General features: G+C 34.0%; 1 protein-coding gene and 1 non-coding gene across 2 annotated transcripts in view; one reads left to right on the forward strand and one right to left on the reverse strand.

The window, feature by feature from the left end:
- The window catches only part of CFAP47 (cilia and flagella associated protein 47), a 463,486-nt gene that overhangs the window by 101,115 nt on the left and 346,903 nt on the right, over positions 1-15,468 (forward strand). Inside the window, exons 23-24 of the mRNA XM_054677051.2 lie at positions 9,825-9,919; positions 14,275-14,434. Coding sequence (XP_054533026.1) covers positions 9,825-9,919; positions 14,275-14,434 — 255 coding nt within the window. The remainder of the gene's footprint in view (positions 1-9,824; positions 9,920-14,274; positions 14,435-15,468) is intronic.
- LOC112207123 (U6 spliceosomal RNA) lies at positions 514-620 on the reverse strand. The gene has a single exon (XR_002941593.1). It is a non-coding gene; the product is annotated as a U6 spliceosomal RNA (small nuclear RNA).

A 15,468-nucleotide genomic window follows, 5' to 3' on the forward strand; every position in this document is an offset into this window, starting at 1 on the left:
GAGTAGCTGGGACTACAGGCATGCACCACCATGCCTGGCTAATTTTTTGTGTTTTTATTTTTTTAATTTTTTATTTACTCATTTTACTATACTTTAAATTCTGGGATACATGTGCAGAATGTGCAGGTTTGTTACATAGGTATACATGTGCCATGGTGGTTTGCTGCACCCATCAACCCATCATCTAGGTTTTAAGCCCCACATGCATTAGGTATTTGTTCCAATGCTATCCCTCCCCTTTCCCCCCACCCCCCGACAGGCCCCGATGTGTGATGTTCCCCTCCCTGTGTCCGTGTGTTCTCACTGTTCAACTCTCACTAATGAGTGAGAACATGCGGTGTTTGGCTTTCTGTTCCTGTGTTAGTTTGCTGAGGATGATGGTTTCCAGCTTCATCCATGTCACTGCAAAGAACATGAACTTACTTTTTTTATGGCTGCATAGTATTCCATGGTGTATATGTGCCACATTTTCTTTATCCAGTATATCATTGATGGGCATTTGGGTTGGTTCCAAAAAATATGGAACACTTCATGAATTTGCATGTCATCCTTTTGCAAGGGCCATGCTAATCTTCTCTGTATCATTCCAATTTTAGTATATGTGCCTCTGACGTGAGCACTTGTGTGTGTCCTTCTTATTCCCGGTGAGTTTTGTACCTTCAGATGACTTCTTACTGCCCATTAACACCATTTGCTTTCTGATTGAAGTACTCCACGCATTCCTTGTAGGACAATTCTGGTGTTGATCAAATCCCTTAGCTTTTGTTTGTCTGAGAAAGTCTTCATTTCTCCGTCATGTTCGAAGGATAATTTTGCCAGACATACTATTCTAGGCTAAAAGTTTTTTTTTCTTCAGTACTTTAAATATTTCATACCACTCCAACCTGGCCTGTAAGGTTTTCACTGAAAGATCTGCTGCTAGACATGTTGGAACTCCTATGTATCTTATTTGTTTCTTCTCTTTTGTCTGCTTTTAGGATTCTTTCTTTATCCTTGATCTTGGAATTTTGATTATTAAATCCCTTGAGGTAGTCTTCTTTGGCTTAAATCTGCTTGGTGTTCTATGACTTGGATATTTATATATCTTTCTCTAAATTTGGGAAGTTCTTTGTTATTATCCTTTTGAAGCAACTTTCTACCCCTCTCTCTGTCTGTTGCCTCTTTAAGGGCAGTAACTCTTAGATTTGTCCTTCTGAGGCTATTTTCCAGATCCTGTAAGCATGCTTAATTTTTTAAATTTATTTTTTATTTTATCTCCTCTGACTGTGTATTTTTAAATAGACTGTCTTTGAGCTCACTGGTTCTTTATTCTGCTTGATCAGTTCTCCCATTAGAACTCTGATGCAAATTGCATTTTTCAGCTCCAGAATTTCTGCTTGATTTTTAAAAATTATTTCAGTCTCTTTGTTAATCTTACCTATAGAATTGTGAATTCCTTTTCTTTATTATCTTGAATGTCTTTGAGTTTCCTCAAAATAAATATTTTGAATCCTCTTTCTGAACAGTCACATGTTTCTGATTCTCCAGGATTGGTCCCTTGTGTCTTATGTAGTTCACTTGATGAGGCCGTGTTTTCCTGGGTGGTCCTGATACTTGTAGATGTTTGTCTGTGTCTGGGCATTCAAGAGTTATGTAGTTATTGTAGTGTTCACATTCTGAGATTGTTTGTACGTGTCCTTCTTGGGTAGGTTTTCCAGATATTTGAAAGGACTTGGGTTTTGTGATCTAAGCTGTGTCTGCTTTAGGGGGCACCCCAAGCCCAATAACACTGTGATTCTTGCAGAATCAGAGAGGGACCACCTTGATGATTTTGGACAAGATCCAGAAGAATTCTCTGAATTATCAGGCAGAGACTTGGTCTTTTCATTACTTTCTCCCAAATGAACAGAGTCTCTCTCTCTCTGTTCTGAGACACATGGAGTTGGGAGTGGAGTGATACAAGTACTTCTGTGGCCACCACCACTAGGACTATGCTGTGTCAGACCTGAAGCACAGCACTCAGTTTCACCCAATGCCTCCTATAGCCACTCCCTGGCTACCACCTATGTTCACTCAAGGCCCTAGGGCTGTACAATCAGATGGTGGCAAAACCAACCAGTCTTGTGTCTTTTCCTTCAGGACAGCAAATTCCCCCAGGCCCCGGGTGGGTCCAGAGGTGTCCTGGAGCCAGGGACTAGAGTCAAAAACCTTACATGTTTCTCTGATGTTCTATTATACTGCAGCTGAGCTAGCACACAAACCACAAGATGCAGTTCTTCCCACTCTTTCTTCCCCATTCCAAAGGCAGAGGAGCCTCATCATGTGGCCACTGCCACCACAGGCCCACAGGGAGTGCTGCCAGACTACTGCTGATGTTTCCTTAAGGCACAAGGGCTCTTCAGTCAGCTTGTGGTGAATGCTGCCTGTCCTGGGACTCAGCCTTCAGAGTAGTGGGCTCCCCCCGGCCCAGGGCATGTCTAGAAATGTCACCCAAGAGCCAAGTTCTGGAATTGGGAATCCCAAGAGCCTGCTTGGTGCTCTCCCCTACTGTTGCTGACCTGGTACCTAAGGTGCAAGACAAAGTTCCCATTACTTTTCCCTCTGCTTTTCTCACCCTATAGCCACCACAGCTCTTAATGTGCTGAGTCTCACTTGAAGCCATCAAGTCTCAGAGTCTCACCCAAGGCCCTTGATGTAGAACTTGGGAGTCACTGCTGATTATTCAGGACCCACAGGCTCTTAACAGGTGATGAATACTGCCAGGACTGAGTTCTCCCCTTCAAGGCAGAGGGTGTACTTCTGGCCCACGGTGTTTCTAGAAATGTCATGTGAAAGCTAGGGTCTGGAAAAGGAGCTTATGACCCTGACTGGTGCCCTATCCTGCTGCAGCTGAGCTCTTATCCAAAATGTAAGACAAAGTCCTTCCTGCTTTTGCCTCTCTTCTCCTCAAGTGTAAAAGAGAGGGATCTCTTTGGAGCTGTGTGCTCTGCAGCCTTGAGTTAGAGGATGTGTGATGCCAGCACTTACTTAGCTCCCCCAGCTGGTGTCTTATTAGGTCACGTGCCTCCCCAGAACACTGGCTCTGGGCCCAGCTCGGCCATTAGGACTTACCTAGGAATTGCTGTCCATGTGGGCTAGACTGCCTTTCAATTTTATCTAGGGTTCCACAGCACTTTATTTTGAGTGGCGAGGCTTGTGGGAACTCAGTTTTCAACTACTGGGATCAGTGATTCACTTCTGGCTGGGGCTGGTTTAAACACTCCCTCCATGGGTAGATGTCAGTTGTGTTTGATCCAGTCTGACTTTCTGCTCTAACAGGGCAGTACCGTACTGCCACTGCCGGGTATTTGGAACAGGTGATGTCAGTGATTCATGACTGTTTTACCTACTTCTTCAGCCTCTTTCAGTGTTATGAAGTTGAAACCAGGTGCTGTTAGTGGTCACTTGATTTTTGGTTCTTATGAAGTTGCCTTTTTTGTGTAGATACTTGTTAAATGGTGACCTTGCAGGGAGGACCTTCTGTTTCAACATTTTGCTGCACTCATTCTCTCTCTGTTTAATCTTAATAGAATGTTTTACTTGGATATTGTAGTTCCTTATTAATTATTTAAATTAACCCTGAGAGCTAGTGCAAAAAAAATTCCCGTAAGTGTCTCTTCTAGGTGACCTAAACATCATCATAAGCATTTAGGTTGTTTCTTCCTTTTACCTTCTTGTTAATATAAATATTGTGGTAGTGAAAATTTTTTGTATAATACTTTTTTTCTTATTTAGAATTTTTTGGAGAGATTCTCAAAATGGATTTTATTATTTCTAAAGTGCATACATGTTAAAGGTTCTAGATGAATGTTGTCACAGAACATTTCTAAAGGGTTGTACCATTTTACTCCCTCCTTGGTGTAAAATCTTATTAATGTTGACTTAAAGAAATTGGCTATCTTGACTGGTAATTTCTGCTCACACCTGTAATCCTAGCACTTTGGGAGGCTAAGGCTAGAGGGTCCCTTGAAGCTAGAAATTCGAGACCAACCTGGGTAGCACAGTGAGACCCCGTCTCTAAATAAAAATGAAAAAAAAAAGTAGTTGAATGTGGTGACGCACATCTGTAGACCCAGCTACTCAGGAGGCTGGGGCGCGAGTATCTCTTGAACCTAGTAGTGAGCTATGATCCTGCTACTGCACTCCAGCCTGGGTGATAAAGTAAGACGGTGTCTATAAAAAAAAAGAATTTGTATATCTTTCTCTGTGATTAAAAATATATTATTTCAATGTTCAGTTTGATTGCTCATGAGGATGAGAATTTCCTACCTTTGCTTTTAATTGTATATTTTTATGTAACTTGTCTGTTCATATACTTCACCTTTAAGTAAAGTACCTTTGCTTTTTAAGTTTTTGTATTTGTCTGGTAGATTTGGGTGAGCTGTTTATATTATTTTTATATTTAATGTGAATGTCTTCCAAGATTTGTTATTTGCCTTTAGTATTATTCATTTTCCGATAGATCTCTTTGTTAAATTTATGGAAAATCTCTCTTGTTCATGACGTCTAACATTGCTTGAAAATTTAGAATGTCTTTGTCAGCTAGAGGGTTGGTAAATATGTAATACTTTATTAGACATTTTGTACTTCCAAAAAGTACATATGTAATGCATTTACAGATATTTTTGTCCTTCCACAAAAATTTGAGATGTAAAATCAGACTTACTTGTATTATATAACTTAACCAAAACCGAAGTTCACTAATGATTCAAATGATACAAGAAAAATTAGGCAAAGATGTAGCATTTCTTCTTCAAGAAGATGAGATCTGTCAGACACATCTTCCAAATTGTTCTTTTCTCCCTCCCTAGGAATCCTTTTAGTTTTGAATTAACAGGTGAGTTTTTAAATTTTTATTGTGTATATTTAAGATGTACAACATGATGTTTTGATATACATATACATAGTGAAATGATTTCTATAGTCAAGCAAATTAACATATCTGTCATATCCATCATCCCACACAGTTACATTTTTTGGTGGCAAAATTACTTAAAATCTGCTCTCTTAGGAAATTTCCAGTACACAATATAATATAATTAACATTAGTCCTCATGCTGTTTATTAGATCAGTTTGAATGACATTTCTATAAACCTTGTTCCCAAAGAATGCCATTTTTGTTTGATGCTCCTTATTTTTGTACTCTTAATAGTTACATAGATACAAAATGCCTATATGATAAATTTCTACTCCTTGTCATCCATGCTCCATAAATTCATAAATTCTATGTATTTTTGATAAGCTCTCTAGGCAGATATGTCAAAGGCCTTCTTCTTATAAGTCCACTGTGAACACCATTTCAATGTTAACAAAAAACTCTGATCAAGTCCATCATTAACTCCAAGGGAGTTAATTTTTTGAGAATTTTCATGTCTGAAAGTATCATTTTTCCTCCCACATTTGAATGATATAATTCGATTGAATATATAATTTTGTATTCAAATAATTTTTCTTCAAAATTTTGAAACTATGGTTATTGTCTTCTATCTTCTCTTGTATTTAGAAATCTGTTATTTTTCTTCTATATCCATTATATGCTACTCAGTGTTTCCTCTTTGAAGCTTTTAGAAACTTCTCTTTTCTCCTGGTGTTCCATTATTTTATACTGGTGACTTTCATGTGAATCTCTCATCTATATATATATATATATATATGATTATATATATGATTTTATATATATATGATTATATATATGATTATATATGATTTTATATATATATGATTATATATATATGATTATATATATATATACACACATAAATATATATTTAGGGGATACAAATGCAGATGTCTTACATGCATATGTTGCATGGTGGTGAAGTCTAGGCTTTAAGGGTACCCATCATCCAAATAGTGAGCATTGTAGCCAGTAGGTAAGTTTTCAACCCTCGCCATCTCACACCATCCCACCTTTTGTAATCTCCAATGTCTATTACTCCATGGGGTATGTCCATGTGTCTCCATCGTTTACCTCCCACTTAAAAGTAAGAACATGCAGTATTTGACTGTGTTTCTGAGTGATTGCATTGAGGATAATGGCTTCCACTTTCATCCATGTTACTGCAAAATACATGATTTCATTCTTTTTTATGGCTGAGTACTATTCCATGGTGTGCGTGTATGTGTGTGTGCATGCATGTGTGCATATGTGTGTATCACATTTTCTTTATCCAACATGTGCAGGTGTCTTTCTGATGTCATGATTTCTTTCTTTTTGGGTTTATGCCCAGTAGTGGGATAGCTAGATCAAATGGTAGTGCAATTTTTAGTTCTTTGGGAAATCTCCACACTATTTCCATAAATGTACTAACTTATATTCCCATCAACAGTATATAAGTGTTCACTTTTTTTGCATAGCCTCACTAACATCTGTTGTTTTTTTAGTTTTTAATAGTAGCCTTTCTGACTAGTGTAAGATAGTATCTCATTGTGGTTTTAATTTGCACCTCGCTGATAATTAGTGGTGTTGAAATGTTTTTCATGTTTGTTGGCTGCATATTTGTCTTTTTTTGAGAAGCTTCTGTTCATGTCCTTTGCCCACTTTTTAATGGGGTTATTTGTTTTGTTCTTCTTGATTTGTTAAGTTCTTTACAGATTCTGGATATTAGTCCTTTGTCAGATGCATAGTTAATATTTTCTCCCGTTTTGTATGTTGTCTGTTTACTCTTTCTCTTGTTTATTTTGCTGTTCAGAGGCTTTGTAGTTACAATAAGTCCCATTTGTCCATTTTTATTTTTGTTGTTTTTGGTTTTGAGGACTTGGTTATGAATTCTTTGCCTGGGTCAATGTCTAGAAGAGCTTCTTCTATGTTTTCTTCTAGGATCATTATAGATTACGGTTTTATATTTAGGTCTTTAATCCATTTTTAATTAATTTTTGTATATGGTGAGAGGTATGGGTCCAGTTTCATTATTCTGATATGAATTTTAGGATTGTTTTTTCTAATTCTGTGAAAAATGACATTGGTACTTTGATAGAAATTGTGTTGAATCTCTAGATTGCTTTGGGCAGTATGGCCATTTAATGATAATTGATTCTTCTAATCCGTAAGCATTAAATGTTTTCCCATTTGTTGTGTCATCTGTGTTTTCTTTCATCAGTGTTTTGTAGCTCTCCTTATAGATATCTTTTACTTCCTTGGTTAGTATTTTATTTATTTTTAAGCTATCGTAAATGAGATTGCTGTCATTATTTGATCCTCAGCTAGATTATTGTTTGTATATAGAAACACTACTGATTTTTGTATATTAATTTTGTATGCTGAATCTTTACAGAATTCATTTATCAAATCTCAGAGGTTTTTAGTAGAGTCTTTAAAGGATGTAAGATTTTATCAATGAGCAGGGATAGTTGGACTTCCTCTTTTTCAGTTTGGGTGCCTTTTATTTATTTATTTATTTCTCTTGCTTCATTGCTTTGGTGAGGACTCCAGTACTATGTGGAATAGGAGTGTGAAAGCTGGCATCCTTGTCTTGTTCCAGTTCTTATAGGAAATAGTTTTAGGATGATTGGTATAATTCTTTGTATGTTTGGTAGAATTCAGCTATGAATACACTGGTCCTGGGCTCTTTTGGGTGGTAGATTTCTTTTTTAAATTACTGATTCAATGTCATTACTCATTATTGGTCTGTTCAGGAGTTTTATTTTTTCCTGGTTCAATCTTAGAGATTGTATGTTTCCAGGAATTTGTCCATTTCCTCTAGATTTTCTAGTCTGTGAGTGTACAATTGCTCATAATAGTCTCTGATGATCTTTTGCATGTCTGTCATATTAGTTGTAATGTCTCTGTTTTCATATCTGATTGTGTCTATTTGAATCTTCTCCCTTCTTGGTTAGTCTGGCTGGTATAATAGCTTATCCGTTTTTTAAACACTTTCTGAGAACCAGCTTTTCTTTTTGTTAATCCTTTTTGTTGTTTTTTAGTTTCTATTTCATTTAGCTCTGCTCTGATCTTTATTTCTTTTCTTCTGCTAATTTTGGCTTTGGTTTGTTCTTGTTTTCCTAGTTCCTTAAGGTGTAAAATTAGGTTATTTGTGATCTTTCTTCTTTTTTGATGTAGGCACTTAATGCTGCAAACTTCCCTCTTAGCACTGCTTTTGCTATAACCCACAGGTTTTGATCTCCACTATTGTGTTCCATTTTTGTGTTCTTTCAAATGGGGAACTCATGTCCTTTAGTTCTACAAAGCGTTCATAAATTATTTCCTGAAAATTTTCAATCATCGTTTTCTATATTCTCAGATTACTATTGGTTGGATTTTATACTTTATGGATTATGTCATATATGTGTATATATGCATATATATATTTATTTATTATCTTAGGCAGTCTCTCTTATTGCCATTTTCCTTATCTTTTTATTGAATTTCCCAATATTTTTCTTACTTGACTTTTCTAAATCTTAAAATCTTATTTTGGCAGTTTTAAACTAGCAAGAGTTCTTAGTATTTACTAATTATTTCTTTATTTATAGCCTGTTATTTTTGGAAAATAATACCTTTTATTTCTAATTATAATATGATTTCATTGACTTTTTTCTGTTGACTACATTTTCACTATTTTTACTGAATTATTTCTTCCTTTATGTCTCTCTTTCATGTTGAATAGTTCTTTAATATCTATTGACCCTTGCCTGTTTGCTCATGTTTATTAATACCTCTCAAAAGGCTGGCTTTATCATTAAATATTATATCACTGTCTGGCAATCAGGATACTAATGAATGTTTTAATTTTAGGAAGTATGTCTGGGAAATTAGTCTGTGATCTTTAATCTTAGGTGGTTTGGTTTCTTCAGAAAATGATTCTATAAAAATTTGTGATAGGCAGAGTATAACTTATTTGTTTTAATGAAATAAGGCTCTCTAAATGGTGAAGTAATATGCCAAAACAATGCTTTGTTTTTAAAGTTATAGTCAACATATTATTTTCACTGGTTATTCCTAGATGCCAATTTGTAAATGGAAATACAATATTACATGTGCCACTTTTTATATATCTGTGGTAACATTGTCTCTTTTAGGATTTCACATGACAGGTTTTGGGAGTAACACAAGGATGAACACTATCCATAACTTTCTCCTATCCCACATGTCCTGGCCCCCTGTCAAATCATCCATGAATTCCAGTGGCATAATAAAAACACGTGTAAGATACATACATTTTTAGGATCAGAAATTGTTTTATTTTATTTACTTTTTTTTTCAAAAGCTGGTGATACCCTTTAGTTTTCATTAAGAATTACAAATGTCTTAGAGGTAAGTTTCAAGAAATATAGGTTTTTTCCAGTAGATTATAATATCTTCTCTAATGCAGTGAGTATTTTTACAGATACCCCTTTTCTTAATCTTCCATAGAATAGCCATTTACTCCCAGAGTTTTCTTGTTTTATCTAGGAAATGTTACATACTATGCCAGCTAAATATTTTCTCTGTATTCCAATAAATTTTCCTTCTGCATTTCTGTTCACTTCTGTGTTGTTCAAGCTCTAGTGTGGAGATCATTTTAGCTCTGTTTACTTTTTTCTTAGCTCAATATCATCTTTTTTATTATCTCAAGGATAATTTTCCTATTTTACTTATAATTCATTACCATTAAAAAAATTCCACAAAAGGGAACTTTGTTAATTCAATAAACCAAGATATTTTAGAAATGTTTTTAAATGTTATTTTATTTTCTGGTTGGGAATATAAAAATATATAGAAACAAATCTTATTTTCTTATTGTTTAATGTTTTAAAGTATACTAAAAAGTACCTATGGGCTTATATCTGTTGACATTTTATCAGTATATTTATGTTCCTCTCACAGCATTGCAATCACCATTGAACTTATCTAGTACTAAGTTTGTATTTGAAATCCCTTTACATGAGATGAATCCTAATAACAAGGTCACAAAAACTCAGGTATGTATAAAGAAGTGATACAGTTTGCAATTCTTTTCATGATTATGAAATCTAGTTTGTTAAGTTGATTATTCATAAGCATGAGTGATATGAACTGTTCCCTATGATTAATTTCTCCCCAATTGTTTATGCTCTTTGGAGAAAGAATACTGGCATTTTTTAGAAAACTTACAGATAAAATTTCTCAGGAGTAATTTTCAAAATATACAAATACATATGCAGCTATTTATAAATACATATATGCATATAATTAGTAAGAATATTAAAATAAGTTTAATATAATTAAATTATTCCATTCTCCTTATACAAATGGAAGCTATGATTTAAATTAATATGAAATATATTCCATAGATAAAAGAAAATATGCTAGGAGGCAATAATAAATCTGAACAATAATAATAATAATAATAAAGTAGCTTCTCTATTGAGTTACTATTTTTTCTTAAAGGATATCTCTGCCTCTCTTCTAATTAGGAAGGAAAACAGAGAGACATGCATAAAAAAGAAGCTCAGCACACATTATAGAAATTTGTATTTGCACTGCCCCTTTTTGTCTTATATATTGCTATACCTGTAACCAATTTTGAACCTTTATAGCATTGAAGAAAAATTATATGGAGAGAATATTTAGCCTTGCATTAATAAAAAAATAGCAGAGTGCTATATAAAATTATAGTTAGAGATCAATAAAGGATCTACTGAAATTAAAATGTGACTGTTTAGAGTATCAAAAGTCAAGAAAACTACTTTGAATAGAACTTCAAGGATACAAAGACCTTATGTGTGGGGCTAGAAAGGCAACTTTAATTAACTGAATTTAATGGATTTCAGATAAAAACAATACCTTCATAAATGTGAGATTATTTTATATCATTGAAATTTTATTCAATCGATGTAAGCAAAGAAGATCTAGACACCAATAGCATTCTCTCTTTTGAGGAGAAAGAGGGACATTGGCCCCATGGAGAAAAAAAAAACGTGACTCTAATCTTCTACTTAAACTTCCCATGAATGATATTTGCAGTCATAATATATAAGATATATGGTACAGAGAAGACTTAATATGTTTATGGAAGGTTAATTTGACTGAAGGTTTAAGGATTTTGGAATAAAGAAATAAAATTCATTTTACATAGTGGGTAATTAAAGGATATTGTCTAAAGTACAGAGAAAAAGAAAAACAAGATATATATATATTTTGCTTAAAATTACCAAGTTGACTAATGGAAGAATTTTAAAATTTTAAAAAATATGAATATCCAAAATAGGAAAAAAATAGGAAGTGGAGCTGAGTCTTCATTTTTCCTAGTGGGCAGTCAAAAGACAATATCTGAAGCTGATAAACCATAAAATACTCATGCTGCAGGCAGATAATGGCCCCAAAGATGCTTAAGTATTAATCTCCAAAATTTGTGAATACATGACCTTATATCACAAAAGATACTTTGCTGACGTAATTATGGTAAAGGACTTGGAGAAGGGAGGATTTTCCTGAATTATCTAGGTGGCCCCAATCTAATAACATGAGTGGTTAAAAGCAGAGAACCTTTTCTAACTGTGCTCAGAGGGAGATGTGATGACAGAAGGGTCAGAGTGATGCAGTGTTCAACTTAGAGGAAGAAGGCCACCAACTGAGGAATGCAGCTGGCCTCTAGAAACTAGAAAAGGCAATGAAATGGGCTCTTCCCTAGAGCTTTCAGAAAGGAACACAGTTCCTGCTAACACGTTGATCTTAGCCAAATGATATTTGCGTTGGACTTCTAATCTACAGAACTGTGATATATAACAATATATTTGTGTTTTCTTAAGTCCCTATGTTTGTGGTAATCTGTTATGGCAGCAACAGAAAACTAACATAAGCCATATTGGCGTCACATTTAGATAAAAACTCAAATCACAATTGGCTAAAATTGGTTGCTTCTGGGAAGCAGAACTTTTGATGAAGAGGAATTTGGTGGGACAACTGCTTTTAAACAAGCATTTTGAACTTTTTGTGTAAGCTGCATACATGTATCATTTTGACAAAAATATAAAGAAAAAATAACACTAAACATACTGAACAAATTAACCAATATTTCTTTATAGATAACTGTATCAGTTCATTTCTCAGAATTATAAGATATAGAAGGTAGATAGTATTTTGGAAGTATAATAACTTTTCCTCATTTTAAAATGACAAAAATTAAGCTTCAAATGGCTGGTATGATTTTGTGCTCATTTTCTGTATTGAAACATCTTGTTTTCTTTAGAATGTGTAAATTAACCTTTTATAGTTAGGATATACCAATATTAGAGCTAAATAGATGCTTGAGTACTTCAAGGCTTGGGAAAAAAATTGGCTCGTTGTTTATCCTATATGTTTTAAATCAATCATGCTTTAGAAAGAAATGAGGTATGTATTTTGTTGTGGTGATAATTGTATGGCTCATTCTATAGTCTTCAAATATTTGAAGAGTAAAGTTAATGAAAAAACCTGGTTGATAGTTTTATTTTAATAGCAGGTTACATTGGAAAGATGAGTCTGCATGCAAGTCAGGCCCATAATGTTCAGATTTACTAAAATGTTTCAAAGCTAGTGCAGAGAATTTCTGATAGCTTTCACCCAACTTTACCTAACATTACCTTACACTACCATAGGGCATTTTTTTAAAATGAGAAATTAACATTAGTACAACATTATTGACTAAACAACAGACTCTATTCAGAAATCAATGGTTTTTCACTAATGTCCATTTACTGTCCCAGGGTCCAACCAGGATAGCACATTGCATTTAGTCTCATCCAACCTGTGACAGGCTCGCAATCTTGCTTATTTTTTATTATCTTCACGATTTTAAAGAGTATTTGTCCAGCATTTTTTGAAAATGTCTTTTAATTTGAGATTGGTGTTTTTCACCTGATTAGACTGAGTTTTTATTTTCCATGGGTTTTGGAGAAGACTGTTACTGAGGTGAAATAATTTTTTTATCACATCATATAAAGGAATACATGATATGAAAATAACTAATTACTGGTGATGTCTGCTAGGTTTCTCCACTGTGAAGTTACTATTTTTCACTTTCCATACTCTATCCTTTGGAAGTGTGTGATCAATTTTAGCCTACAATCAAGTGGTAGGAGGTTAAGCTCTACTTATATATTACATGTATTACTTGGAAATTTTCTTTAAAAAAGATTATTTCCTCTCCCTGTTTATTTATTTTATTACATAATATGTTAGCATGAACACACATATATTTATTTTTATACTTTCAGTTATAATTTAATATTACATTTTTAATTTTGTTGCTAAAATTGTTTCTGCTTTGGCCATTATAAGCTCTTCTACGTTGGTCCTTTGACAGGCTCCCATCATTGTGATTTTGAAGTATTTTCTTAGTGGTACTACCAAATGTTCCAGGCTCATCTTTTATTTTACTTGCTCCAGCTCTAAAATCAACATTTCTCCAAGATCCCCTAGTACTTTTTATTGTAGAATGATATTTAGAAACCAAGGTCTAAGTACTGTGTATAAGAGTTGCTACTGCATTGTCACAGGTTCTAGGCCCTTTCAACAAATAGAGTCAGGAAATATGTGTATATATACTAATCCACATAGACACATATACCTATAATTATTTATATATGTGTCCCTCTCTCTCTCTCTCTATCTATCCATACATCCATCTAACACCAGCTCAGACTGATATCTCTAATCTAGCCCCACAATGTCCATTCCCATCTTTCTCTCTTACTCATTTTTGACTAATTTCTCTGACAGTGAGAAATCTGCCTCTCAGTTTTTACACTTTATTTACTTATTTTTTAATCCTAACTTCAAATAAAGAAGTTTCAGAATTTCTAACCTGTAGCCTATTAAAATTGCTGACACATTTATCACCTAGAGTATATTATTCATACACAATTCTTACTCTTTAGCCTTGTAGCTTTCAGTCAAAAACACAGTTTTTCAAAGTTACTGACGTCAATTTCTCCCTACCCTAACTACATTCAATGAGGTTATTTCACACATTTGTAAGACAGTGTATCAACATTCCAAGGTGGATTACAGACTGTGATGCACTGTATTACAGCTGGGTTGCTTGTTTTTGATTTACATACATTTAAGTTTACATAAGATCTTTGGGTTTTGAAAAATGCATGGAATAATGTGTCTACCACTTCAATGCCATAGAGAACAGTTTCATCAGACTAAAAACCCCTTTGTTTGTCTAATATCATTTTAAAGCATTTTATCTATGATTAATCATTTGAATTTATACATAGGCTCATCAAATTGAGATGGTAATACAACTAAACTTTAGATTGCATGCTATAGTTTTAAACTTTTTTTGTCTTTTTGTGTGTGTGAGCAGAATCTTGTTTTATATAATATTACCAAACACGATGTGACATGGACTTTGGATCTTAGTAATACTGGCAAACTTTTCAAAGATGGCACATTCAAGTTCAGTGTACTGAATGGGATTCTACGACCAAATGAAAAGTATAATGTTTCCATAAGTTTCTGTCCAAGTAAGATATTTTCTCCTATATTTGTAGTTATACTTTCAATTTATCCTTCATATATGAAATTGTTTTATTATGTATACAGAAATTTAGATTGTTATTTCTTTTAATTTGAATAATTATAAATAATGCAATTTTATTAATCTCATTTTTGAATGTTACATTATTTAATTGACAAAGTTGGTATATATTCAAGGTGTACAATGTGAGGATTTGATGTATGTATACATTGTGTAATGATTGCCACAATGAAATTACTTAACATATCCATCATCACCCATGTTGTACATTAGATCCCCAGAAACTTGTTCATCTTATAACTGAAAGTTTGTACCCTTTGATCAACATCTCCCCATTTCCCCCACTCCCAAGCCCCTAGAAGACAATGCCCTACACTCTGCTTCCATGAGTTTGACTTTTTAGATTCCATATGAGTGAGATTATACAGTAATTGTCTTTCAGTGTCTGACTTATTTTACTTACAATAATGTCCTCTAGGTTCAATCATTTTTTTTTTTTGGAAAGGGCAGGATTTTCTTCTTTTGTATGGATGAATAATAGTCTATTGTGTACATACATCACAATTTATTTATCCACTCATCCATCAATGGACACTTTTATAATCTGGCTATTGTGAATATTGCTGCAATAAACATAGGAGTGCAGATATCTGAGATACTGATTTCATTTCCTTTGAGATTACTGGATCATATGGTAGTTCTATTTTTAATTTTTTGAGGAACGTTCTCAGAATTCTGCTTATCACATTCAGCCACTATAGTGCAATGTAATCTGTTTTTCATTTTATTAGACTTATAAATTACCCAAATTCCGAGGACACTAAGTTTTACACATGTGGTAATCTAGATAAAATACCCACAACTGGCTCAGTTATCAGTAGAAGTTCAGGCAGGGTAAGAATCTATTATAGCTTTAATGCTTATTAGAGAGTTCATTGAAGTGTGCTCTCTCTCTCTCAATAATATTCTATTAGCACTGTGTTGCATTAAGTTGATGTTCTACTATATCTATTAGCATGG

The sequence above is a fragment of the Pan troglodytes genome, chromosome X (assembly GCF_028858775.2).
Source record: "Pan troglodytes isolate AG18354 chromosome X, NHGRI_mPanTro3-v2.0_pri, whole genome shotgun sequence".
NCBI classification, from domain to species: domain Eukaryota; kingdom Metazoa; phylum Chordata; class Mammalia; order Primates; family Hominidae; genus Pan; species Pan troglodytes.